Source organism: Centroberyx affinis, unplaced genomic scaffold, assembly GCF_046629955.1.
Source record: "Centroberyx affinis isolate AG114_WGS23_722 - 3 ecotype Tasmania unplaced genomic scaffold, CSIRO-AGI_Caff_v1 ptg000532l_1, whole genome shotgun sequence".
Taxonomy (NCBI): Eukaryota; Metazoa; Chordata; class Actinopteri; order Beryciformes; family Berycidae; genus Centroberyx; species Centroberyx affinis.
This window is the reverse complement of record NW_027279180.1, coordinates 272,409-299,858: the sequence shown is the minus strand read 5'-3', so window position 1 is coordinate 299,858 and position 27,450 is coordinate 272,409. Positions and strand designations below refer to the sequence as shown.

The window sequence follows — 27,450 nt, the reverse complement described above, 5'->3', positions numbered from 1 at the left end:
CAATCTGTTAGCTTTGATAGCTAATTTGAAGTGCAGCATTCAGGCTAACCACAATTAGTTTTATGAAACTGAAAAAACACGTAAGCCACCTTGAATCGTTTATTTATTTTATGGCTAATGAGTTCATTGTCAGTGCTAACGCTTGGTAGCATTAGCTAAAGTTGCTATCACTAAGACGTTTAATCGCTAACGTTATCATTGTTCATGTTAGAGTTGTTAGCTATCCTTATTCATTGATTGTAGCACACATTTCAGTAACGACATGTTTTGGCTGCCGTAGTCTGTCACTTGAGATAGAACACAGTGTTCTTGCTACTTTTGTGTTGTAACGCTTAATGCCATTTTACTTTTGCTAACAAGATATCTCAATCTACTAGCCATAATGTTTAGTTCGACATATTAGCTTTAGCTGTTAGCTAGCTATGTTACGCTCAGTTTGTGTGTTTACGTTTGCTAATTCTGCTAGCTAATGTTTCTCCGTCTTTTCCTCAGGCACAGAGTTGTCTAAGCCTGGTAATGTCACCTGCTCAACTTGTCCTGAGTCTGATTTTGAGTTGTGCCACTTAGTAACGATGAATCGTCCAAAGCCAACAACACTCAGGCGCCCTAGTGCTGCCAAACCATCAGGTATGTATCGTTAATTAGACAATCCTAGATACGTCTTGATGTCATTTCAGTCAGATCATATTGATAATAGTCGCGAACTAAGCATAAGAAAATCATAATTAACTGTAATGTCCTCTTGCCAGGCCATCCTCCCCCAGGAGATTTCATAGCTCTAGGATCAAAAAGTCAAGGTGGAGAGTCCAAAGCACCTGCGGTCCTCCTGAAGCCAGCATCCACAGGTTTACCTGCTGACCGTAAGAGAGAGACTTCCTCCGCTCTGCCCTCCTCATCGGGTCTGTCCAGCCTAACCAAGCGTCCCAAACTGTCCTCCACCCCTCCAGTGAGCGCCCTGGGACGACTCGCTGATGTTGCAGCTGTGGACAAGAGGGCAATATCACCCTCCATTAAGGAGCCATCAGTGGTACCTATTGAAGGTAAATCCATGGCTTTTTGTCTACTTTTGTGAAAGACAATAAAAGGTTTAAATGCACCAGAACTCTGTTTATCTGAATGTGGAGTTGCTTTGGCATATTGAAATACTACCTCAGATCTTTTTAAAGATAGGAAGAATGCTATGCTGTCTAATCTACAAGCTTGTGGTTTGCAAGGAGAGTTAAAAATCTCTCTTTTTTTATGATAGTTCCACCTGCAGTGCTGCTGGATGAGATTGAGGCTGCAGAGTCTGAAGGAAATGATGATCGCATTGAGGGACTGCTGTGTGGAGCAGTCAAACAGCTCAAGATGAACCGGGCCAAGCCTGACATCACACTGTACCTCAGTCTCATGTTCCTGGCCAAAATCAAGCCCAATGTATTTGCCACTGAAGGAATTATTGAGGTAAGAATTAACACTACAATGCAGTGATGCTCAAATAGTTTAGCCTAGGGGGAAAATGACAGGGATCCAATAAATGTAATATACTATTTTTTGGGGATTTGTTTTAAATACTAATTTTTATTCACAAAATGGCAGAGTTGGATAGTTTTGAAATATGCAAACAAGGAAAATATCGAACTAGCCATGTATTAGTCATTGATTTAATAATTTGCATTCCACCATGCTTTGATTTCAATTTGTTAATGGTTAATCAGCAGAAACTTAAAAACGTCTTGGGTCAATATGCTTGTATAGATTTAATTCTGCATCCTTGAGAACTAATTGGAGAGTTTGTTAAAAACAGAATCCCTAGAATAAAAAATGAAATAGTGGTTGGAGTTGTTGAATTTCAACTCTCAAACTCTTCCAATTACACTTTTGGTATCGACTACAGATGTTGTTGACCCTGCTAAGGAAATGTGCTTTGCAATTAAATGTTTCCCACAGAAACTAAAAACTCTTTCAGCAGTTTCCAACTTTGAGCATCACTGTCATAATGTCTTATGGTGAACCTCACAGATTTTGGAAGTTGATTTTTAATGACTTTCTTCCTGTCACCCTCTGTCACCAGGCCTTGTGCAGCCTCCTGCGTCGGGATGCTTCTATCAACTTCAAAGCAAAGGGCAACAGCCTCGTTTCTGTACTTGCTTGCAATCTGCTGATGGCCGCCTACGAGGAGGACGAGAACTGGCCTGAGATCTTTGTCAAAGTGAGAACCTGCCTAAAAAAATACAAATACATTTTTGGTTATTCCTTTTTGTGATGCTGCATTTTAGCCATATATAATGAACTGTGTGAAATTTGTCTCAATGTAAAATGTTGTATTTCCAGGTGTACATTGAGGACTCTCTGGGGGAAAGAATCTGGGTGGACAGTTCTCATTGTAAGAATTTTGTTGACAACATCCAGACTGCTTTTGGCACCAAGATGCCCCCAAAGAGTATGCTACTGCAGGCTGACACTGGGCGCTCTGGTGGAGATCTCAGTGCAGGTACATTGACAAGGCACTCTGGCTTAGTGGGGCAAAAGTTAGTTCATACAGGAGATGAATGGTGATTGATTATGCTGCCTTAAATGTTTGGTTTCCAGGAAGCAGCCCTCATCCCTCAACCCCAGACGAGGATGACAGCCAGACTGAATTGCTGATAGCAGAGGAGAAACTGAGTCCTGAGGACGATGGGCAGGTTATGCCGAGGTATAAAAATGACCCATATAGATGTGAGGGATGCTGGAGGCGAATGAACACTGACTGAAGTTGCCAGATTTGCCATTTTAGTCCTAGATATAATTGAGACTATAAATCAGATTTTCATTTTTATCCCAGATATAGGATTTAGATTTTTAATTAATCTATCATTATGAAAATAGCTATGATAAAACATGCTAAAGTTAGCAAAAAAATTGTGACCCGCTGTTACAAATCCTGATTACTTGCTTTTTATGCTTTCATTTGATTTTCCTGTGTGTTCCCCTGTTCAAAGGGGCTGTAGATCACAGCACTGAATTAATTTCACAATGATATCAAGATCCTGCAAGAGTAATCTTTAAATAACAATACAAAAGGCGAACTGAAACACATGAAAGCTGTTCTTTATAACCTCAGTCAGAGCGGCTCTAATCCTTTATCTTACAGCAGATGAGTCACACATTTGCGTTATTGGAATATTTTCATTCCTAGCAAATGATGGATCATTTTCTCTTTTGTCTTACCCTCTGGTACACTGTAGGTATGAGGAACTGGCTGAGAGCGTGGAAGACTATGTGCTGGACGTCCTCAGGGATCAGCTGAACCGCAGGCAGCCGATGGACAACGTGTCCCGAAACCTTCTGCGTCTGCTCACAGCCACCTGCGGCTACAAGGAGGCACGACTCATGGCTGTGCAGAGGCTTGAGATGTGGCTCCAGAACCCAAAGGTGAGAGGCGTAACACACAGGGGATAACCTCTTTAGATAAACACAAACACCTGCAATGTCTTACTTCATATCTCACTTTAAACTAGTGTTCTGAGGTACTGCTTTTAAGAAACTGTTCTTTGGAACTGGTGTTTCAACCATAGTGTTTCTTCAGGTGCTATTTTCTGTCTGCAAATTGTATTAAAATAAAACATATGCAAATCAAAATTTTCAGAAACGGTTTCACTAAACATAGGTCAATTTTAATATTTCCCATGAAAATGATACCTTAGTCAGTGTATTCTGTTCTGATAAACATGTTGCTTTGTTAGCATCTTAAGCTAACAGTTAAATATGTCCAGTGTAACTCCTTTGTCGTTTCTTTTACCTCTCTCCTAAATCTGTGTTTTCTTGCTGAAAAATGTAAAATGAGCATGAATAGTTTGATCGTTATAATTAATTTGAAGTATTAGGATAGGAATGAGATTGTTTCATTGGTTCCTTCGTTTCTGTGTCTACAGCTGACTCGACCAGCTCAAGACCTTCTCATGTCTCTGTGTATGAACTGCAACACCCATGGGGCAGATGACATGGAGGTGATCTCCAACCTGATCAAGATCCGGCTAAAACCCAAAGTCCTCCTTAATCACTACATGCTCTGTGTCAGGTGTGTCAAGTCCCTTTTGTGTGTAGTCATCAATGATTTTTTTTTTTTTTTCTATCTTAATGTTACACTCAGTGACTTGCAGTAACTGTTACCTTGGGTGTGATTCTCCAGGGAGCTGCTAAATGCACACAGAGACAACTTGGGCACCATGGTGAAGCTGGTGATCTTCAATGAGCTGTCCAATGCCAGGAATCCCAACAACATGCAAGTCCTCCACACAGTGCTGCAGCACAGCCCAGAGCAGGCTCCAAAGGTGAAACTAGTCTCTACTCTGACATTTGTGTCTGGGGAAAAGAAGACATCTTAGAATTGCTTATACAGATAGTCATTTGGAGATAATATTACCTTTTTATCATGAGAAGTCTAGAAAAGATGCTAGTTTGTTTTTGTTTTTGTTGTGTTTTTTTTTTTGCTATTCCATACTTTGCTTACATTGTTTACTCAAATTCAGTGTTGTTCCCTTCTCCCGCCCTCTCTCCAGTTCTTGGCCATGGTGTTCCAGGACCTACTAACAAATAAAGATGATTACCTCCGTGCCTCCCGAGCGCTGCTGAGAGAGATCATCAAACAGACCAAGCATGAGATCAACTTCCAGTCCTTCTGCTTGGGTTTAATGCAGGAGAGAAAGGAGGCCACCTATGTGGACATGGAGTTCAAAGTAAGTGCATACGGAAATCTCTCAGACCCATTTCAGCTGTAATCTTAAGGTATTTACATTTGGGTCTGAACTGTTTTCCTTGTCTCTCCCATAGGAGCGTTTTGTTATCCAGGTGACAGATTTGCTAACTGTCTCCATGATGCTGGGCATCACTGCCCAGGTCAAAGAAGCTGGCATTGCATGGGACAAAGGAGAGAAGAAGAGTGAGTGCTTTGTATTTATTCACATGCCATATTTGTTAACCATAGAGTGGATGTGTACAGTTGCCTTGAACATCTGCCTGGTTTGTTTCAGATCTGGAGGTCCTGAGGTCGTTTCAGAATCAGATAGCTGCCATCCAGAGAGACGCTGTGTGGTGGCTTCACACCGTGGTTCCCACTATCAGCAAAGTTGGCGCAAAAGACTACGTCCACTGGTGAGTATCAGCCCGTATCTGAGCAGTTTCTATAATTCAAATTGCATGAGGTAATCATATTATGAGCTACTCACATTATGCATGATGTATCTCATCTCTCTTTTCCCATGTCCCTAGCCTTCACAAAGTGCTTTTCACAGAGCAACCTGAGACCTATTACAAGTGGGACAACTGGCCACCTGAGAGCGACAGAAAGTAAGCCTACCCCAATATATATAAAAAAAAAAAAAAAGAATTGACATTTTTTTTGCTCTGATTGTCTGACTGCCTGTGGCATTTTGAGTTTTACAAAGATGTTTTTTAATTTCCCCAGTTTCTTCCTTCGCCTCTGCTCTGAGGTGCCCCTGCTGGAGGACACGCTGATGCGCATTCTGGTGATTGGGCTGTCGCGTGATTTGCCCCTGGGCCCAGCTGATGCCATGGAGCTTGCAGATCACCTGGTTAAGAGGGCAGCTGGAGTTCAATCTGATGGTGTGTGAAGAGCTACTTGGGCTCTTAAATGTGAACTGTTTGTGTTCTCATATAAAGCTATATATGTGTGACTCCCTATAATGAGCAATCAACTTTCAAGTTTTGAGACACATTTTTCTTTATTTAGACATCAAAACTGTGAAATAACACAAATGGAATTCTGCAGTGACCAAAAAAGTGTTAAACAAATCGAAACTATCTTTTATTTTAGATTCTTTAAATATGCCTTTAGATCAAAATGGCTTTAAGATAATGAAAAACATAGTACATTCAATGAGGTGTCTCGAAACTTTTGACTGGTAGTATATATGTTTTTTTTAATGATTTGTACTACATTTTCAAAATGAAAGGAAGTTCACAACATCAATACGGATAGCTGGAGCAGCCAGTAGTTAGCAGTTGACTCTTCACAAGCTGGTATTGGGCTCCAAATGAAGAAAAGTGAAAATGTTCTATAAAGTGAAGAGGAAGCTGTAGAGCTGACCGACTCTTTCTTGTTCAACAGATCTAGATGTTTTGAGAGTGGAGAGGATCCAGCTCATCGACGCAGTGCTGAACCTGTGTACATACCACCACCCAGAGAACATTCAGCTGCCTGCAGGGTACTTCACATGTCTCTACTGGTATTTTAAAACATGTATAGACTATGCAGTTGGTATTTTAAAATAACAAATAACTGTTCCTGTTGAAGGTATCAGCCGCCAAATTTGGCTATATCCACGCTGTATTGGAAGGCATGGCTTCTGTTGCTTGTGGTGGCTGCATTCAATCCACAGAAGATAGGTATGACAGTCGGTTTTCTATGCATACCTACATAACAGTAATTGTCTATATTCAAAGCCACAAAATATTTTCAACAACTAATGTCTGACATTTTTTTCCTTTAGGTTTGGCTGCGTGGGATGGCTATCCCACACTGAAAATGCTCATGGAGATGGTTATGACAAAGTAAGTAAAGATTATCACATGCGATAAACTAATTCCAAAGTTATAAGACTTAACAACTAACCTACATATCTCTGTGCCTTATAGTAACTATTCCTACCCTCCTTGCACCATTGCGGATGAGGACACAAAGACGGAGATGATCAACCGGGAGCTGCAGATCTCCCAAAGGGAGAAACAAGAAATCTTGGCCTTTGAGAGCCACTTGGCAGCAGCTTCCACCAAACAGACCATCACAGAAAGCAACAGCTTGCTGTTGTCCCAGCTCACCAGTCTGGACCCACAGTAAGAGACTTGGGGCACACTGTGCCTCTAAGGGGAATTACCTTATGCACATGATTTAACGTAAATCTATCTTAGTGTGATGAATTTGTGATTATAAAGCAGACATTTTTGAATTGTTTACTTGGCTGGAAAACAGTATTTATATGTGCAAAATTGACCAATGGAGCCTTCATTTTCTCTGTCTCTTTTGACAGTCTTTTCATTTTGCAAGATTTTAAACAATATGCCCGCCAGCCTACTATGTGAATGAAAAATAGGCTAATAAGTAATATTTTCATCCTGTTTGATTTAATTTAGTTAGATCACCCTGTAATAAGTTGAGAGAGACTAGTAGTATTATGTAGAAAAACACTACTAACTTGTGAGATCTCAGTTTGAGTCCATTCTAATTTTTATGCAGCATACAGTTATGTGAAACTAGTACAACTATAAAATAAAGTTGAGACCATAATGTAGAAAGTGATCAAGGGTGCCTGGTCACTAATCTTATATCAGCACTTGAGCTTTTAAAATCTTGAAACACTATTAAATTGTTTTGTCGCGTGACTTTAAGGTGGACTCATGTGTTTTTGTCTTGTGTTCCAGGGGGCCTCCTCGTCGACCTCCACCTGCGGTCCAGGAGCAGGTGAAAACCCTCAACCAGTCTCTGCGCCTGGGCCATCTCCTCTGCCGCAGCCGCAACCCAGACTTCCTGCTCAACATCATCCAGAGACAGGTACTGTCGGGCGCACTCTACACGACTGTCAAAAACCCAAAAACCTAAAAACGATCTCTTTGCTGCTCATGTCGTGGTTTCCCCAGGAGACAAAAGAATCTTTTCTCAATGGTATAATATGAAGATCTTTATTGGCAACAAAGACCTGAGTTTTTCTGCAGAAGAACTGGCTTCATGCAAGATTACAATAGCTTTTATATATACAACCTTCTTTCATGTAGTTTCTTGTCTCATAGACATAGCGGTGTGCTCACTAAATGATGTGGCACAGAGGATTGGTCACATATTAAAAGGTTCTGCTCTTGGATTTGGTTGTGACGGATACCTTGCTGTCTAGAGAAAACAAATGCAAAATGTGACTTTGTTTTTCACCTGATTGTGCTAAAATGGATTTTGGGAGGGAAGAGCAGCTCACATCACTTAATGTGTGTACAATCAGGTATGTGGAAAAAGGAAAAAAGAAGGTTAAATGCCGGGGGAATGGCTTGATTAAATGTGGGCACCATGGGTTGTCTTTTTCTGTAGAGAGAGTCTAATCAAAGTCCAATCAAAATAGCTAGACACTGCATTGTTTGATGTTCATAGCGACCTCTCTTTGGATATTGCTGCTCACTGTTCTCAAAACTTGTCTTTACACATCACACTACAAGAGCGTTGCAGACAAAATCAAACGCGTTTGAAAATCGCTGGATGTCTGAGACGGCTCAAAGACTGACTCTGACCCACTCAAACTTAACAAGCTTTGGTGACAGCCGTGTTCTCCGAGTTGGCTTCAACATGGGGATTCTGTCTCAGATCACAAAAACTATTACACTGTTCTTTGTGAAACAGGCTCAGGTTAGGTTCTACAGCTGCGGTGCATTCTCTCTCCTCCACAGGCGTCCTCTCAGTCCATGCCATGGCTGGCTGACTTGGTCCAGTCCAGCGAGGGGTCCTTGGATGTGCTGCCCGTGCAGTGCCTGTGTGAATTCCTTCTCCACGATGCTGCGGATGACAGCCTGCCTATTGAGGATGAAGACGAAGGAGAGAGCAAAGAGCAGAAGGCCAAGAAAAGACAAGTATGTTGGTTTAAGCGTCATAGCTTACTGTTCAACTGATTATTTAGATGGACAGCATTTGACAAAATTGTCCTGCCATGATCTTATTTTAGTTTTTTTTTATATTAAAGTTTTGTTTTAGTATTTGATCAAGACAAACCAGGTCGTAATTAGTGACTAAATGCATCTTCATTCTGATGCTCCAGCATTACAGTTCTATTCATTATTGGCTAGGGACATTTGAGCTATTTGCAGCTGGTTAAAAAAGAGAACTAAGTCTTGACCAATCAATCAATCAATATTTTTTTCTCCTCCTGTTAGAGACAGCAAAAGCAAAGGCAGCTTCTTGGACGGCTCCAGGATCTGTTGTTGGGTCCTAAGGCTGACGAACAGACAACATGCGAAGTGCTGGACTACTTTCTGCGTCGTCTCAGCTCTTCTCAGGTGGCATCGAGAGTCCTGGCTATGAAGGTACCGTATGGGAAGCTGGAAACGCCATTACGAACTCTATTAGCATTAGCATTGTGTTTATGTTGTGCTTTTGTGTGCAGGGTTTGTCTTTGGTGCTGAGTGAAGGAGGTCTGAAGGATGGAGAGGAGCGGGACCAGCCCATGGAGGAAGACTCTGCAGATGCTGAGCTCTTACCAGGTTACCAGTGGCTGCTGCAAGACCTGCCGAAGCTTCCCCTGTTTGACAGCGTCAGGGGCATGACGTCCACCGCCCTGCAGCAGGTCAGTGTCTGTCCCAACACTGAACTGCCCTGTCAGTATTTGGCATTAAATGTGAACTTATTTAATACGTTTTAGTGAGCAAGTATTTGTTACTTTGCATATAAAGCATGTGTGTTGTCTGTTTGTTGGTCTCTAGGCTATTCACATGGAGACAGATCCACAGACGATCAGTGCCTATCTCATCTATCTATCCCAGCATGCACCAGTGGAAGAGCAGGCTGCGCATAATGATCTGGCTCTGGTAGGCTAAAGTTTTCATCACCTTCATGGAGCAATGCTGAGACGAGGGATGCACATTTAAAAGATTTTTCTTCATCGACTTATACTCAAGTTAATGAACAAATGATTGATGTTTGCTGGACCCAAATCTGTTATAAATGTGCAACTACTTCACAATAAAAAAACAAACAAACAAAAAAACTTGATTTCCCCCATTGAGTTGGCATGTGTAGCCTTAGAAATTGAAACAGAAGAAATTCAGCATAATACAAATTGAATGTCTAGTATTGTATATTGCTGATATTTTCAAAAGTTGAGCCTAAGAGAATAAGACACTGACCGCAGCGATATATGTTGAACATCCAGACAGAAATTAAGCTTGTTCGCTTCATTTTCTCCAATGTTTATTTAGACCTATACGTACATCCCCCTCAGTTAGCTATAGCCTGTGTCTCCCTCTTGTGGCCATTTGAAATATAGCAGTTACCCTTCAATAAAGGCCTGCTAGAGATGAGTTCATCACCACACCATATACTGATAGGTCAATTTGTTTCATTCGACAAACTTGATCTAGATTATTACACAACAACAAACATTTGTGTATCGATTGTTCATGAACATCCCTAGCTGAGACTGATCTGTTTTTTTTCTTTTGCACTCTGCAGGATGTGGCTCGGCTAATCGTGGAGCGTTCCACCATCATGAACAACCTGTTCTCCAAGCACTCCTGCAGGCCTGAGTCTGACGCTGTGCTCTCTGCTTTCCTCACCATCTTCTCTTCCTACATCAGGAGGATGAGGAAGACCAAGGAGGGAGAGGACCTCTACAGCTGGGTGAGCACTGGATAGTTACTTTACGTTACTAACTGATCTACATTATCATTTACATTACAGCTAGGTATGTAGCTGATGCTCTTATCCAGAGTGACTCACAATGAGTGGAACAGTTCAATAAGCTTCAAGTCCTATATCCCCCAAAAGTACAAGAAACCAAAAATTAGTGCAAGGATCAGAGCCTTAGTCCCCCGTGACCATAAAACAATCTGGTTTGAGTGACTGCAGGAGGAAAAAAAATGGAATAAGAGTGAAGGAGGATAGAAGGGTTTTTTGTTTTAACAAGAAAGTGAGTGGTGAGTAGAGAGGGTAAATCATTCAGTGCGATGAGGGCATCGTGTGGTACGTTTTAAGATGTTTTCAGTCTACAACGGAAGTTTCTTTTGCGACTGAAGATTAATCTGTGTTTAAAGACTATGGTAAATTTAATGGGGAAATGTAACCATGATGAAAAGTTTGTTTATTGTAAAAATACTTTTTTTTTTTCCAGTCAGAATCTCAGGACCAGGTGTTTCTGCGCTGGACTACAGGAGAGACAGCCACGATGCACATCCTGGTAGTCCATGCCATGGTCATCCTGCTGACTCTGGGGCCGCCCAAAGGTAGACCTGCTTACTGCTACAGTTCAACGTTTACATTGTTTAAGGTGATTGCGAGAACACGTTTTAGTACTATGTATTTCTGTGTCATTTCCAGGAGAGAGTGACTTCTACTCTCTTTTGGACATTTGGTTTCCCGACAAGAAGCCTCTCCCCACCGCCTTCCTGGTTGACACCTCAGAGGAGGCTCTTCTGCTGCCTGATTGGTTGAAACTGAGGATGATCCGATCAGAGGTTTCACGATTGGTCGATGCAGGTACAACCTTCACAGTACAAAACTTTCACAATGCACAGACAATGTGTTGCTCGCTATATAATCTATATATATATATGATTTTTTGTTTATTTATGATACAATTTATATATTTCCCCTAGCTTTGCAAGACCTGGAGCCTCAGCAGCTGCTACTGTTTGTGCAGTCCTTTGGCATCCCAGTATCCAGCATGAGTAAACTACTGCAGTACCTGGACCAGGCTGTCTCCCATGATCCACAGACACTGGAACAGAACATCATGGACAAGCGTAAGAGTCTGCTGAAGATATTCTGCTGCTGTCACAAATTTTTTTAAATTGTATAATCTCATTTTGTGTTTCTTCTGCAACAGACTACATGGCCCATCTGGTTGAGGTGCAGCATGAGCGAGGTGCCACTGGGGGGCACACTTTCCACACACTACTCAGTTCCTCTCTGCCTCCACGCAGAGGTCAGTGTCTTTATCCCCCAAGAGGTGGACTGTGTGCCACATAAACCAATATATGACACTAGACATTTAATGAATTGCCTTTATGTTGAGTAATCTAAACCTTATAATGGTTTTACAAATGTCTTTTTACAATAACAACACATATTTGTTTATGATTAGACATAATTTGACATGGGATGGGGTGTGCAAAAGACAGCTGACAAAAAAATCTCTCCAAAAATTATGTAAATAGTCTAAATTTGCTAGTTTTAGTAGTTTCTATACCTGCATGTCTTATGTAATACTTCACCTCAGTCTGTATGTGTTAACTGTGTCTCCCATTAAAGATTCTTCTGAAGTGAGTAAGTCCAAAGTTACCGTGGAAACCCCCCATAGCTCTGTGAAGATGAGGGCAGCCAATCAGATTCCTGTGATCGGGCCTGAAGATGACCTCACTGGCATGATGCTTCAGGTTGGAACTTTTAGCTCTTTTTTCTTTATTTTTTCTCTTTTTAGCTTGATTTGATAACATGGTGTAAAAAGCTTGAATTGATCTGTGATTAGAAAATATATCAGCATTGTGCTGACATTCTTGTTAGAAATCTTTTGTTCAAAATCCCATGTTTTAATTACAAGATATTTAAGTTATTGTATTTTTCACCCCCCTGACTAAAGGCTGGGTTAATACGGCTAAATAGAAAGTGGCAATAGAAAGACAGAGAGTGGTTGCTGTTAAGGTTTAGTTACATCTCCAAATATTTCACAACACGGCACAAGAAAGATAAAGCTGAAACATCAAAATTCACTGTGTCTGCTGTCATCTAAAGCTTGTGTCATTTAACAGTGAAAGTAATGCTGAACTGTAACATATATAGCGCTGTATTATAATATTGTATTGTGCATTATAATACCAAGTTGAATATTATGCACACAGTGCTGATAATTTGAGAGAATTTGAGAATTGCCACAAATTGTCAGAAAGTTGAATATTACTATGAAAATGCAATCCTGTTAAGGCTTTCTGAGAGCAGTGACTGGTAACACGAGATTAGATTAAAAAAACTGAAATATTCAATTTCCCTTGATCTGCTTTGAAAGCAAACATTTTTTTTCCTCCTTAAAGGGTAATCCGTGAGATCCTGTAGTCTTATTATGGCAACATCTTTGGTGCTAAGCGATCACTACTGTGGTGTTTCTGGTCTGCCCTTCCCATAGATCACTGATCAATCAAACAGTGTTTCCAATATTGTGACGACTTTTTCCTTGGATTTTCTGTTGATGAAGTTTGAGTTTCTGTAGGTGGCGCTCTTTTCTTTGTCTGTTCAGCCATAGTGAATATCGCTGCTCATGCTAACTGCCCAGTTCTTCTGTTTAGTCCAAACAAACCGGAAACAAAAAAAGTATCACATCCTGTGCAGCAAAGGGTTTTTCCTGGAAAAGACCGACCTGACACTGGGTGTTTTGAACATCAAATGTAAAAGCTTTCATGAACTGGCTGTAGGTTGAATCACTATTGCATGTCTCAATCAGCGATAGAGAGTAGCAAACGGACATTAATTTATATGAAAATGTTGTGGCTTATCACTTTAACTGGTTAACTGATTTGTTTCCCTAACTGATTTAAGGTCTTGCAGTGAGTGACCTCTGTATGTTGCCTCTGCTTCCACAGATATTCCCCTTAAAGGTGGACGCTCGCTGGCACGGCCCTCCTCCCAACCAGCTCTCCCTGGCCTTGCAGCAGGCCCTGGCTAAAGAGCTGATCCGGGCCAAGCAGGGCCACATTCAGCAGGGCGGGTTGGCAATTCGCCTCCTACAGGCCATAGCAGCCCTGCTCACCTCTGCCCATGCAGGTCCCATCGTCATGGCAATGCACCGCAACCACGCCCTCTCCTGTCCTCTGATGCGCCAACTTCATCTCTACCAGGTATGGCATAGTGATAATCTGAAACTTACATTTCATCAAACAGAGATATGATTGGATTGTAATATTTATCTTTCTTTCTTCCTTCCTCCCCTTTCTCCTGCTTGATTTCTGTGCTTATCAGCGTCTCGTGTCCCAGGACATTGCTTTCTCCTCACTGTTCCTCAAAGTCATTGTGGAGATGTTGACCTGGTTAGAGAACCCACCTGTGGAGGCAGGGCCACTAAAGACGCTGCTCAAATCCTTTGCTGGCCAGTATTCTCACAAACACAGGCTCAGTGACGGTGAGTAGCCCTACCACTTAGCTTTTTAGATGCTGATTAATTCACTGTATCTCAAGGATGAGTGATGAGCGTCTCTGTCCTGCAGTGCGTACAGGTTTCCTCCACCTGGCTGAGGCTCTGGCGTATCGCAGGGACACTGAGGTGCCAGTGAGAGCCGTCATTGCAATGCTAAAGGCTGGAGAGAGATGTAATGCAGAGGCTGAGCTCATTGGCAAAGGTATTAAGTCTTTATTACATGTGTCATGGTGTGTATGTGAATGTGCCTTGATTCAGTATGAACTGAGTGTCAAAACTCTCTGTAGCAATAACAGTAGCCGTAGTATTGTTGTCTTTTTGAACTGGTGGCTGGTATGGCACAGTAGCCTCAGACCTGCTTATGTTGTTTCTGCCTCTTTACTGTCCCTGTATTTTTTTCCCTTTTGTATATTATACCATAACATTTTAGAAGTCTTCCTTGATACCAAACGAGACCAGCCTTAGCAGTGACTGGCTTTGACCTCTTTGAACTTGCATATATGTCCATTATGTGCAGTATTCTGCCACTAAGCCAGAAAAGATGTTGCCACATTTAACTTTTGACTTGGTGACACAAGGATGCAATAACGGAGTCCAAAACCTATTATTAAGCATGTTGTTTGTTTCTCAGTGTTACAGGGGCTGATGGAGGTGAAGTCGCCTTACTTGGAGGAGCTGCTGTCTCTGCTGATGACTATTGGTACACAGAATGGGACAGCTGGCCCTGTTGCCATGGTGATTTCACTGCTGCTTCAGGAGAGTGAGGAGAGAGCTGTGAAAAAGGAAGTCGATTCTAACAAGTGAGTACCGCAATTCTATTTCCCTCTCAAGTCATGCAAGAAACATTTATATTTGAAAGGACTAAATGACAAACATGGCTGGCCGTGACAAAAATAGCAAAACGGCATTTGTTGTCTGTGGCCTTGTACCTGCTTGTAGACTCGTATTAGATTTGGCTTGGAAATCTTTGATTGGTTTTGCGACTTTCCACTGACTGTACACACATTCACACGTTGGGAAAAATCATACATACTTTGACAATGAAATCACAGCAACGTTGTCAACGAGGCAAGTACTTACTGAGAGCTACTGTAAATAGGACACTCTTAACTCAGTTTGAAAACAATTCGAAAACTTCACACATTTAAGTGATTTGATAGCATAGCTGAATAGGCTAAACACACCCGATTAACTTACTCTTTCAGAGATAGATTGTTTTCATGCACTGTGTGAGCCCACATGACATAATAGACAGTGTAATATTTCAGCAACCATTGACTGTGTACAGCCTCAGCTGAAACCAGGGCTGAAGAACAAAAATAATTTCCCAGTTGTACTGTTCTGAACAGAAGAACCAAAAAATGTAAAAAAAAATCTCAGCAACACAGCCACCAAAAAATCATCATAAACAACACTGTTCAGGTGAACTTTGACAAATGTAGGCCACTGTTGGTTGGCATCTCATTGTACAAGTAGATGGACTGAATAGTGCTATTTTTTGTGCGGAGAACAGTGTCATTTCACGCAGGGTATCTCTAAAGCTTCTTTACCAGGGGAGTGCACAGTTTAAATTAAATGTATATTTGCATTATTCAGGTTATATCGCGTGGAAAGGAGTTGGGCAGGAAACATAGACACTAGCATTTGGAAAGCAAGGATTTCACATAACGGTTCATAACGGCTAAAAGCAAATAAGAACCCCATCACAATTAGATGACCAGGAAGTCCCAGTCCTCAGTGTTTATTTTTTATTTTTTGACTTTCCATTTAATGGTCATGAACATAGCACATGAGAATACTTGGCTTATAGGCCTACTGTAGTGTGCTTTTGTTATGCTCAAGCTCACAAGTCATTAACATGGGCAGCTATACCTACTGTATGTTAGGATGGTCAAATATTTTTTTGTTAATATTGTTTGTCAGATGTTTACAAATTATGCATGAAGTCTCTTGTTTATGTCTGTGCATTGTGAGAAAATGGTGTATCTTGGTATCTTACTGTAACTGCAGAAAACATTCTACTATTGTCTGAGCTGAAGCATATCACAACAGTAACTTCAAATTGATCATTTGTATCATGGTGTTACAGACAAGTTATTATGAAGGGCTAACAGCAGATGGAAAAACAACCAAACCAGGTTTGAGGTGGCACAAAGTAAATTGTTTTTGCAACCCCTTGAAGTGTGGATTCTCTGGTTTTAAAGAACCCAAAAAAAAATTTTGTCCAAGCATTTCTAAGTGTGCAGAAGGTCTATGGCTCTTATGTATAGTGGACGTATTGCACAATATCTTTTTTGCTGTAGGAATTCAATAGATATAGTTAAAAGTTGTACATTGGTAACCTTTCAGTTTCACCTTTTTCAGCAGCTCTGAGGTGACGAAGACAGGACTGAGTTCTGGGTTGCTGGTTGATTGGCTGGAACATCTCGACCCTGAGGTCACTTCGGTGTGTCCAGACCTTCAACAGAAACTGCTGTTTGCCCTCAACAAGGTAGGATAAGCATTGATACTTAGCAGATGATGTAGGTCTCTTGCCTTATCACACTGAAGTCGGTGTTTGCGTGGTGTTGGTAATGTGATCATGCATCATTTCTTACATCGTTTCTTCATTTCAGGGACGAGGCTCCCCTGCCTACAGACCCTACCTGTTAGCCTTGCTTACCCATCAGTCGAACTGGACGACCCTCCTGCAGTGCATCAGCGCTCTTCTCAGCAAGCGCAGAGACCAGAGGTGGATCATTTTATCAAAACCTCTCATAGTCGCTGTCTTGTGTGCTTTTAATAGATTAACGTAATTACTCAGCAATAGTTTGTTCTGGTTCTGATGAGACTTTATTGAGCATAATATTTGCTACTGTGAGAGATTACTTTTTAATGGGTACTTTTTAATGTGTAACGTTTGTCAGACTGGACCCGTCATCAGCCCTGGATTTCCTGTGGGCTTGCAGCCACATTCCGCGTATCTGGCAAGGACGTGACCAGAAGATCCCTCAAGTAGGATGAAAAGCCCACACACAAAGTTCAAGTTGTCACACTTTCCCCTGCATTTTTAATGAGACATAAATCTAGAGTCAGAGGGAGTTCATTCTAATGAAGCCGATGCCTCATGCATTTCCCTTTTCGTCTCCGCAGAAGAAAACAGAGAAGTTTGTGCTGCGGCTGAACCCGGAGGAGCTCATCAGCCTGGTGGACCTGATTTTATCAGAGTCGGAGCTGAATGGTCGCGACTCGCCCCTCGACAAAAGCACCCTGGACCAGGCCTCCTGCTCCCTCATCCAGTCCAGGCTTCCCCTGCTTCACTCCTGCTGCAACGGAGACCTGGAAAACATCAAGAAACTCTCAGAGTACCTCATCAATTGCACAAAGAAATGGGAGGACAGGTAAGCTGTATACTAGTTGTCGGGTAGTATAACAATACATACATTCGGGGGCGCTCCGGTGGCTCACCGAGTATAGATATCCATAAATTCATCGTTTTAACTAATCCTAGACAGACACCTTTGTATTGCTGTCTCTTTTTTTTCCACTTCTCTCTCCTCTGTCCCGTCCCTCCATAGTTAAAGACACATACGCTCAACATATCTTGTCCTACAAAGTTCACCAAAATGCCCACAGGCCATCCAGTCCGACACATTGTTTTGTTCTTTCTAATTAGCCCGAATACTGAATGTCTTTTTTTCCTGTTATGGTGCGCTGATAAACTTGGGGTAAATCACACTAGATTTTCCTTCTCAGTGCAGATGAACTTTTCAGACTTCCTCTGTCAGCCACAATGCTGTGGACCAGGGAAAACTCGATAATTAGGTCTATTGGTGTGAAATTAAAACCAGCAGAAGTCGTCTGTACTGTGATCTCTTTAAAAGCTCAGTGTATTATAATGAAGCCAAGAGGATTAAGGCTGAAGCTCTAAACTTGCCTGTGTTGTGAATTCCTGCTCTGACTTAGCTGTCAGAGATCAGGGTGCAACTCTTTGTGGAGGCAAAACCTCCTTTCATGAATATGTCTCTGGTTATTAAACCACTTTAATGAGGAAACTTTGGCCAAGGTCAAGCAAAATTAGCTTCCGAATTACAATATTTTAAGTACAGCTAAGCTGTCTGGTAAAATGGTTGCTACTGAAAACATGGTTGGATAAAAAACATGTTGAAAGTAAAGGGTTTGGCCTTGTGTTGAATAAACACTCGATTGTATGTTAAGCATTCTTCTTACAAAAGCTCACTGCCAGATAAGCTGGTGTTTATTCCAATTACACATCAACTATTGAACAAGGAGTGGAATCTTTACTCTTGGTCAAGGTCGTTGTGATTTGCTTAAGGCATTGCTGTAATAAACTCTTTAGTTTGTAGAGGGTGCATCATTTGAGCCTGACAAGAGCCTTAGCTAGTAAGAGGATTTTATGAAACCGCAGTGACTTGAAAGGGAATACCTCTGAATTTCATTATTCAAATACGTTATTCAATGTGCTCAGTTTGGATTAATGAACATCAACTACTGTCCCTTTATAGACGATAGTGAAATGCTTTGTCATGCTCCCTAATCTGTGATCTCATATCAATATACTGCTCTATTGATAATCAGTTGGAAGAGATGGAGGAAGTGATTGTGACAATACCCAGGGTAATTTTCTGGGAACGTGGGAACATTATCTGCTTTACAACATTAGTACCGCTATGCAGTAAAGCTCACTTGGGTGTAAAAGCTCTAACAAACTTTCTGTGGGTCCACAAAATCAGCCAACCAGTCACTGTCAATAAAACGGCTCCAGGCTACACAACTCAATGACATCAGGGATTAGAGTCTTGATTATTTTGTTACTAAGCTGCTAGCTTTACGCGGGAATAGGTCATATTCACAAATAACAATTGAACAGTCCTAAGCTAATAACATGTAAATTGTTAAAGTGAGTGTTAAATTCCTGTAGTTGGTGGCTTCTCCCTAAACTATAGCATCTACTTTTGTGTTTTCTTTCAGTGCAATGAGTAAGCGGTGCCAGAACCTGCTGCTCCAGATCTACCTGCACTTCCCTGAGGTCATCCAGCATGTGACCCTGCCTGACACCACCTTCAGCAGCGGGGGGGCTGCAGACGGCAGCAGCTGCAAGGTAAAGCTTTCTTGCATGTTTCACAGACTACATAGTTCTTGCCAACTCCAGAATGAAAGTGACATCTGCATTTTTATGTCCCTCCACCACGGTACGATGGCATCTGTCTGTCCGTCTGTCTGTGTGTAGACTCATTCGTGTGAACACAATAATTCAAGAACAATACATGAACGAAACTTCAGGCTCACACCACAGGTTCCCCCTATAGAGTAGATGATCTGATATTGGAGCTCCTTGATGCATACATTTGCATATTAATGAGGAAAAACTGATTTTCTTGAAGGTACTATAATAATACCGCCTGTGTGTTATGTGAGGACAAGTATGTTGACATAGAAATATTTGATAATTAATGCTTTAATTAGCCTAATTAATTACCTAATTAGCATAAGTTGTTATGTTTAATATATCATGGTAATTATGGCAAGACATTAGGCAGCTCAAGTGCCTCTTGTTTAAACATGCATACCTCAGTGAGTTTATGGACAGTCTATATCCAGCTGCCCCAGGAATTCTTATCCATAACTGGAACTGATTTTTTTTCGCCCTAATTTTACTGGCATGATATACTGGATAATTACAAATTACTAAAATTGCCAAATTACCGAAATTACTTTGACACAGAGAAAATAAAATAAATAATATAATATATTTTTGAATTTGGTTTAACATTAGAAAATATCTATCTAAAATCAGATTAGTTGTGTGAAGAAAACATGTGTACTTGCTGACAAAGCAATGGCCTCTTTGAGTAGGCGGTTGGTAGACGAATTCTAGTGGTTGCTAGGGTGTTACTAGGTGGTTGCTAGGTGTTTGCTAGCGTGTTGCTAGGTATTTGCTACGGTTACTACTGCTAGGTGTTACTAGATGGTTGTTGAGGTGTTGCTAGGTGGTTGCTAGGGGTGACAAGGTGGTTGCTAAGTGTTTAGTGGTGGTTGTTTTGGTGAAAGTAGGTGGTAGTAGTTTTTAGTAGTAGTAGTACAGTAGTGGTTGAAGTATTTGCCACAGGAGTGATAGTAGCTGCAGTAGTGCTTGTAGTCGTAGTTGCAGTAGTAGCCTAGATGTTTTCAAGTAGCTGTTGTAGTTGAAGAAGTGATTGCAGTGGTAGTAGTTATAGTAGCAGTAAAAGTAGTAGCAGTTGTAATAGTAGCAGTAGCATTAGTAGGAGGAGTAGTAGGAGATGAAGGGAGAGAGAGAGAGAGACCTAGTGTTTGTGTGCCAGTGTATGTGCACAGCACACCGGGGCCAGTGTTCTGTGGCTGTTAAAGACATCACCTGCTCTGAACATTCCACTATTAGTGTGTATTGCAAAATAATTTGAAATATAAGTATAGTATAAAAGTTATGGCTTAGATTTGCTTAGATTCTTTTGTTTGAATGTTTTGAGTGTTAAGTATGCAGAAGTAGATAGAGGATAAAACGTGGGTGGAAGAACAATAAGAGGCAATGTGGAAGAACATAGTGTGCTAAGTTTCTAGAAAGTATGCTATTGGAGCAAGTATTAATCCGTATCTTAGGTTTTGTGCAAATTGATATAAGTGTGTGTTTTTTTTTTTTTTTTTAAACCAAACATGTTTGCTCAATTTCCTGTGAGACACAACATGCTAGAGACAACAGAAGATAGTGGCCTACCTCCCTGGTTCTTGTTGAGTACATCACTCATCCTGAAGAGGGTATTAATGAGGGTAAAAGAAAAATTTAAAAGGCCGTATCATCCACAGTCAGTCATATTGGCACAAAAGTTGGTGTATATTTCCAGCTCAATAAATGGTATTTCTAATTCTGTATTGTTTAGTTGTATTAGTTTAAATGCTTCAGCCAGTGAGGGAACCTTTAAAAATAGGCCATAGCCTAGTTGATAGACTGATACATAATTCTTTATGATCTGCACAAAATGTATCCAAATAATCACAAAGTGATATTTATTTGTAGATACTGTGCAGTTCTACTTCCTGATAGAATATTCTGTTGTTGCTGGTGTTGCTGAACTCTGCCGGTGTACAGTAGAGTTCCTGCAATAAAGAAAGTTTTGGCTAATATTGCTTGGCAACAAAGATAGTGCAGCAACTGAATCACAGAATGCTTAAAATCACTTCTGACCCCACACTGTTGAGTCTTTTTTAGATTAAGTCTCCAGCAACTGTAACCATGAGGGTTTTCCATGTCAGATCAGGAACAGGTTAATGAAAAGGTTAGACGGATTAAAAACAAAAAACCTTTATACTTCAGAAATCACGTTTTTATATACGTTTTTAATCGGCCTTTTTGTCATTCTTACCTTGGTGGAATGTTAACAAGATACTCAGCTGATATTAAAACAGGCCATTTACTAATCATCTTTCCAGTGGCTTTAATGGTGGTGGTAAATTATTGTCTTTTTTACCTCAGTACTGTCGCTATGGCACCATGGGCATCAAGATGCAAATCCAGCCCAGTCCATCAGTTGTCAAACACGTCACCCCTCTGTACCTGGGCTGTGTCGAAGTTCACGATTTACAGCACTGGAGAAAATCATTTACTACAAATCATGTGTGATGTTTATTGTGCCGTATCAACTTAATAAAAGAAAGTAAATGTTTTGTTCTAGTGGAAATTTAACCTCAACTATGATTCTTCACACCTTGGCTTTGAATTTTCACACAACTGTCACAATCCGCTTCTCGTATTCAGAAAGAACTATTCCATCTGCTGTATCTCTGACTACATAAAGAAAACACAATCTCCCTTGTGTGTTTTAAACTTTTTTTTATACTATTGGAAATGCATTACTTAAGACCATGAATGCGCCGTGGGGCTTTACAGAGTCTTTACTTGCTTTATGTTTGTTTTCTCAGCTTGACGTCCTGGTCCATCGCCTGGTCACATTGCTTGCTGATACAGGAGACTCAAAGTCTGCTGAGAGCCGAATGTCTGACGCCAACCTCGCCTGCAGGAAGCTGGCTGTGTCCCACCCTGTCCTTCTGCTCAGGTGAATTAGATAGAAATGAAAACTAGGTAGTAGGCATTTATGTTCCTATTTTTTCAGTTTTTGTGGTTCAATCTACAAACTTAGTCATGTTTTTTGCCTTAGTGGCGGGGTTCAGCCTGCTGACTCTTTTGCCTTTCTGTTCTTTCAGACACCTGCCCATGATTGCGGGTCTCCTACACGGTCGCATTCACCTCAACCTGCGGGAGTTTAGGCAGCAAAACCACCTGACGTTCTTCACCAACGCGCTGGCCATCCTGGAGCTGCTGCAGCCGCTTGTTTTCCACAGCGACCACCAGAGGGCACTGCAAGACTGCCTTCTCTCCTTCATGAAGGTCCTTCAGGTGGGTGGCTCACACATAATTTCAAACTGACTCCGGAGGATTTAGGGTTGAATTTAGACATGGATATCTGTTTCTATGAGTTTTTCAAATCAGAGGTCTACAGTAAGATTGATGTTTGTGCCACATGCTTCTTGCAGAACTTTCAGAGGAGTCGTTCTCCACTGGTCTTCATCAATAAGTTTCTCCAGTTCACGCAAAAGTACATTACCCATGATGCAGCTGCCGCCATTCCCTATCTACAGAAGCACTCTGACATCTTGCAGTAAGTTTATCAGTGCAGCAATATGCATGTTTTGACTGATACATTTTGCGAAATTAAAAAATGAATCCATGAATGAGTTACTTTTTATATTACTTACTGCAACAAATTTCAAGAGGTGACATGAGCTTTTGTTTTGCTGTTTCTGCTACCAGGGCTCTGTGCTCAGAAAACCCAGACCTGGTCCAGCTGAAGTCTCTGCTGGCTGGACTCACTTTACCAGTGAAGAGCTCTTCTGCGGAGATTACTGCTGAAGACAGAGATGGTAAGCAGCGCCGCTCCCAAATCAGCGCGTTGAAAGCTTGTGCGCACATGTGTAGCTGAAACATCAGAACATTTAAAGCGTGTTACATGGTTACATTTTGGGTATGTAAACATTAAACCCACAGAGCGTCTGCTGTAATGTCCTTTGTGGGCTCCACAAACACTACAATTTCTACAGAAGCATATATTTTGCTCAATGATTCTTTATGTTTTTTCCTTTTTGTCAGACGACTCGTCCGCTGGCTCGCTGCCCCTCGTCAACATATCGGCGTCTGTGTCACTGACTGCAGCTGACATGACTTTGTACCTGAAAAAGATGTCCAGAGGAGAGGCAGTCGAGGGTAACTAACACACCGCCTCTGCAATTTCACATGTACAAATCCAGAATGACGATGAGCACTATGCTGATTTTTATCTGCCATCTGCTATAGATGTGCTGGAGGTGTTGACGGAGGTGGATGAGAAGTCTAGGAGGAGTCCAGAGATCATCCAGTACTTCATTGTGAGTCATGAACAACAGCAAAAAAAAAAAAAAAAAGGTCAAGTATAGTACCTCTGTGTTGTGTAACATGTCTAACACCACCCTTTGTTACTGTTTGTAGAACGATCTCCAGAGACTAATGGCTTCCTCTGAGGAGCTGTGTCGGAACATGGCCTTCAGCCTGGCGCTGCGCTGTATCCAGAACAATCCCTGGTAAGTTCACAGCACTCTGACGCTGTTCTCAATTTGAGACACGCCACCTACGGAAGGCATGCTGGAACTACGACGGCATGTGCGGAGAGAAAAGAGAGAGAAAAAGACACAGATTTTCATCTTGCTGGTGTTTTTTGTTTTTTGGTATTAATGCTTCAGTGATATGTTGTAATGTGAAATGCCAAAGGAAAAAAAGGAGACTCTAAGCTTTCCAAACTAACCGACCAGAACTGGCATAGGAAATGAATGAAAATATTATGTTTTTTTCAGATTTTGTGCATCTGGTCTAGGTAATTTCCACATTAGAGTAATGCGCCAAAAATAGTCAACTTCTGTTTTTCAAAAAGAGGCATGTTTGGAAAGTTGCTGGTTGGAACAGATCTCCGGCTGTCTGACCAGAAGCCACCGCACTACTTTCGTTTGCTACCTTTCACTGTATTGTCGGTAAGTAATACTGTGTGTTTTCTCTGGCGCAGCCTGGCAACAGACTTCCTGCCCACTTTCATGTACTGTATGGGCAGCGGTAACTTTGACGTGGTGCAGACTGCTCTCAGGAATCTTCCAGAATATGTGCTTCTCTGTCAAGGTAGGAATAGACTCTTTAATCACATACTGGGTGACAGTGCTTTGGTAGGAAACAGACACTGGTAGCAAGCAGCTGCTATGCTTATCCTACATTATAGTCAGACAACAACCCCTTATTGTTCAGCAGGTAAATGCGTTTTAGCGAAACATGCAACCTAACTGTGGGTGTATGTGTGTTTTGTTGAAGTATATTGAGTAACCATAATCAAAGTAGGTTACACATCCATACCTGTGTGTTGTAACTGCGTTTTTTGTTTTTCTCCAGAACATGCAGACATCTTGCTCCACAAGGCGTTTTTAGTGGGCATCTATGGACAAATTGACACCAGTTCAATGATCTCAGAGTCGATGAAGGTCCTTCATATGGAAGCAACAACATAAACAAGAAGAGTACAACTCCACATCTGACTAGAAGCGGTGTCATTACATTTTTTGCATTCCAGAGAAAGACTTTTTTTTTTTTAAATGCCTTTAGCTCAGCCTGTTCTGTAATTTTATCATGGCAGATTGATGGAAACTGTGGCTCTTAAATTGTATTGATTGAAGGACCCTCCACTGAGCCTGTAGCAACTGATGGTGTAATAACTGCTGGATAATTTAATAACTTGTAAGAATGTAATAAAATGTCCCTCTAAATTAGTTGAAAATCAAATAAAAACCTGTTGATGTAGTAAATTGCTGGATAATGCAGTAACATCACATTATTACAGCATTTATAACTTCATAAGGGGTGTAACATATTTTTAACTGATCATTTGGTACATTAGTCAACATTATTACACATAATTATTATACATAACATCACCAGTTAAAAATGTTATACCCCTTTTGGAGTAATAGTTGCTGGTTAATGTAATGTGATCATTAATTTATTACATAAACTTTTTTTATATACTTTGTTGTCACATTGAGGCACCCACAGCTAGAGGACAGTCATTCATTTTCAGCCATGTATTTTCCCTTCAGTGTGACTTTTTCTCCTTTTTGAGTATATATTTGTATACTTATAAAGATAAAAGTCCAAATAAACCAAAGACCCAAAACAAACAAAAAGTTAGCAGACGTACAAAAGAAAGCAAACAAAAGCAACAGCATATAAAAAGAAACACGAGTACAACATTCAGTTTAATGCACATATACGTGCATTTAGACACACATCTATATGCATACATATCCACTTACACATGTATCAACAAAAAAAAAGGGGAATGCAGAACCTAAAATGAATTGACTTTTAATACGTTTTCAACCTTTTTAGAGGGAAATTTTAATTACATTTGTACAAGTTATTACATTACTTTGAAGTAATTACATTGTCAGTTGCTAAAGAGCTCCATGTGTATTTGGACAGTGGCACAATCTTTAGATTTGGCTTCATATTTTGGATGTGAAATGACATCATTAAAGGGCAAATTGTGCAATTCATTTTTAGTTTAATTGGAACATCTAAATGTTTTTGATCATCCCATCTCATGGTAGAGGTTCTGGTATCAGTAGGGTAGCACTTTTGTTCTCCAATAATTGTCTCTAATGTTTATGACTTTCAGAAGTCAATACACTAAGAATTCACCTAAATATAAAAAATAATACCATTGGCACACCTAAATGGTGTGCCATAAACAAAGGGCTGTAATTTTTTAACTGTTCATCCTATATGGCTGTGAATTCCCTCAAATTGAAATTGACAATTGGCATTTAAAGTTCAGAGTCAGTTTTTTATTTAACATTCAAATAATTAAGAGTCTGAAGCCAAAACAAAAATGTGTTGCTGTGCTAATAACGTATGAAACTCACTGTATGTATTTGTGAATTCCTTCAACGGCTGAAATGGAAGTTACTTGAGCCTTGTGCAATACAGTCATATTGTTCACCGTAACCTGAATACCACCTGTAAACAACTGTGATATGCATTGAATAAAAAAAAGCTTTTGGAAGTTTTTTTTATTTTATGTTCATTATTTATAAAGTGAATGATGCTACAAATTATTGTAGCATTATTGTAGCTCAATGATTCACTGTGGAAGTTTTATCACTGCTTAATTTCGAAAGCAGTTTAGTGTTGAAATTGTATAGTAAAAGCACGGAAATTTCACAAGAACCAATTATTACCCTTCATATTAATATTTCAGCACCTCAAACAAGACGGATGGGGAAAAAATAAATGGAGCAAGGCCTTGTGCCCTTTCATTTCATTCCAATAATTCTTGGATCCTGATAAAACTGGAAACAGCTGTCATAGGTGCGCTTGCTTTTCACTGGGGTGTAGCAGACAAATTAAAGGCATGATGCGCATGCTGTGATGGAAACCATTTTGCCATGAAAGTGTGAGTTGTTTTGCCCAGTGCCACTGACTTCATCTGAAAACCTCTTGATGGAGTCAAAGGGATAAGTTAAACAATGTGCAGGCATGCTGGTAAACCAGGAAAGTGGACGTTCCTATTTATGGTAAATTAACCATGGCGGTAATTGTTCAATCACACAGACCAAAGGGCCCTTTGAAGACGTGATGTGGGCAGGCCATTTTACAGCACAGAGACTGTTGGTGGTGTTTTGTTACATGAGAGAATGTGGAGATGAAGCCGCTGTATGGTGAAGGTTGGATCCTCAGTGAGGGTGAGACATGCCCACACTGGTGGGTCAGTGGAATCTGTCATTCAGGACTAACAGGCACTCAATAAGCTGCGCTGACTGGACCATTGAGAGCAGTCTGTCTCAGCGAGGGCAGCGCTGCCTCTCTGCAGCTCTCCTTCCTTTTAAAATGCCATACAGTAACTGAGGCTAGAAGTGGGAAATGCTTCAAAACTTTGAAAAACTGCCTGTTCGCTGCCTGCTTCTTTGTGAAGTATAAGAATGCAAAAATGAAAACCGCCTTTCACCTGTTTAAGCAACAGAAAGTACGAATAACATTAGTTTCAGGTGTTTCTGCTCTATTAGTTTGTCAGGAAGAATGATGGGAGAGAGGAGGAATGACATGACAACGGTCATGAGAGGGATTCAAAACCATGATATCCCATGATGACCCCAAAACTCCTTTAATAAATATTTATTCATACATTCATTTGTATGTTTAATTTTGTCATGTGTAAATCCAATATGATACATCCTGCCCTAACCGTCAACAGCCTCCAACTGCTGTTTCTGGGCGATGTGTTAATTGCACCTGTAAGGTGTCCTATAACTAGCTGAAAGCTCTGTTTATGGTTATCCATCAACTTACTACACAAGTCCTAGCAGCCTGGGCTCTTGGTCAGGCGCCAGCATCCCATTGGCTGGGCAGCAGTGAGGCGGAACAGAGATGAGTGACAGCTAACGAGGAAGTGGTGGGAGGGGGGCAGGCTGTCGCTGAGCGGTCTGATGGACCACTGACAAGTTAACAACCTCTGCC

General features: G+C 40.9%; 1 protein-coding gene across 2 annotated transcripts; it reads left to right on the top strand.

Moving 5' to 3' along the window:
- Positions 1 to 25,985, top strand: ints1 (integrator complex subunit 1). Of its 2 annotated transcripts, none has more exons than XM_071517855.1 (48): positions 1 to 80; positions 493 to 627; positions 750 to 1,040; positions 1,247 to 1,443; positions 2,054 to 2,191; positions 2,314 to 2,473; positions 2,572 to 2,677; positions 3,210 to 3,396; positions 3,897 to 4,042; positions 4,154 to 4,295; positions 4,524 to 4,700; positions 4,795 to 4,903; positions 4,995 to 5,115; positions 5,233 to 5,310; positions 5,429 to 5,586; positions 6,092 to 6,188; positions 6,278 to 6,369; positions 6,474 to 6,534; positions 6,619 to 6,816; positions 7,402 to 7,531; positions 8,410 to 8,589; positions 8,890 to 9,039; positions 9,120 to 9,299; positions 9,436 to 9,540; positions 10,184 to 10,351; positions 10,842 to 10,953; positions 11,048 to 11,206; positions 11,326 to 11,472; positions 11,556 to 11,654; positions 11,981 to 12,105; positions 13,303 to 13,557; positions 13,679 to 13,838; positions 13,924 to 14,055; positions 14,485 to 14,653; positions 16,221 to 16,344; positions 16,469 to 16,584; positions 16,760 to 16,847; positions 16,986 to 17,233; positions 18,825 to 18,954; positions 21,789 to 21,922; positions 22,071 to 22,263; positions 22,401 to 22,525; positions 22,678 to 22,787; positions 23,014 to 23,127; positions 23,218 to 23,288; positions 23,389 to 23,480; positions 23,957 to 24,066; positions 24,331 to 25,985. In XM_071517855.1, exons 2-48 carry the CDS (start codon positions 573 to 575, stop codon positions 24,444 to 24,446), a joined length of 6,555 nt encoding a protein of 2,184 aa, XP_071373956.1. In that variant the 5' UTR covers positions 1 to 80; positions 493 to 572; the 3' UTR covers positions 24,447 to 25,985. The 2 variants fall into 2 exon arrangements, with proteins under 2 accessions (XP_071373956.1, XP_071373955.1); XM_071517854.1 differs by having other exon boundaries at positions 16,218 to 16,344.
- The last annotated feature ends 1,465 nt before the right edge of the window (positions 25,986 to 27,450 follow it).

What these genes read in the sequence shown, in the direction of transcription:
- ints1 (XM_071517854.1), top strand. Translation starts at nt 573, where the DNA reads ATGAATCGTCCAAAGCCAACAACACTCAGGCGCCCTAGTGCTGCCAAA. An exon ending in CTCTCTGCCTCCACGCAGAG is followed by an intron (nt 11,655 to 11,980) that starts GTCAGTGTCTTT and finishes CTCCCATTAAAG; the next exon opens with ATTCTTCTGAAGTGAGTAAG. An exon ending in AGCAAGCGCAGAGACCAGAG is followed by an intron (nt 16,585 to 16,759) that starts GTGGATCATTTT and finishes AACGTTTGTCAG; the next exon opens with ACTGGACCCGTCATCAGCCC.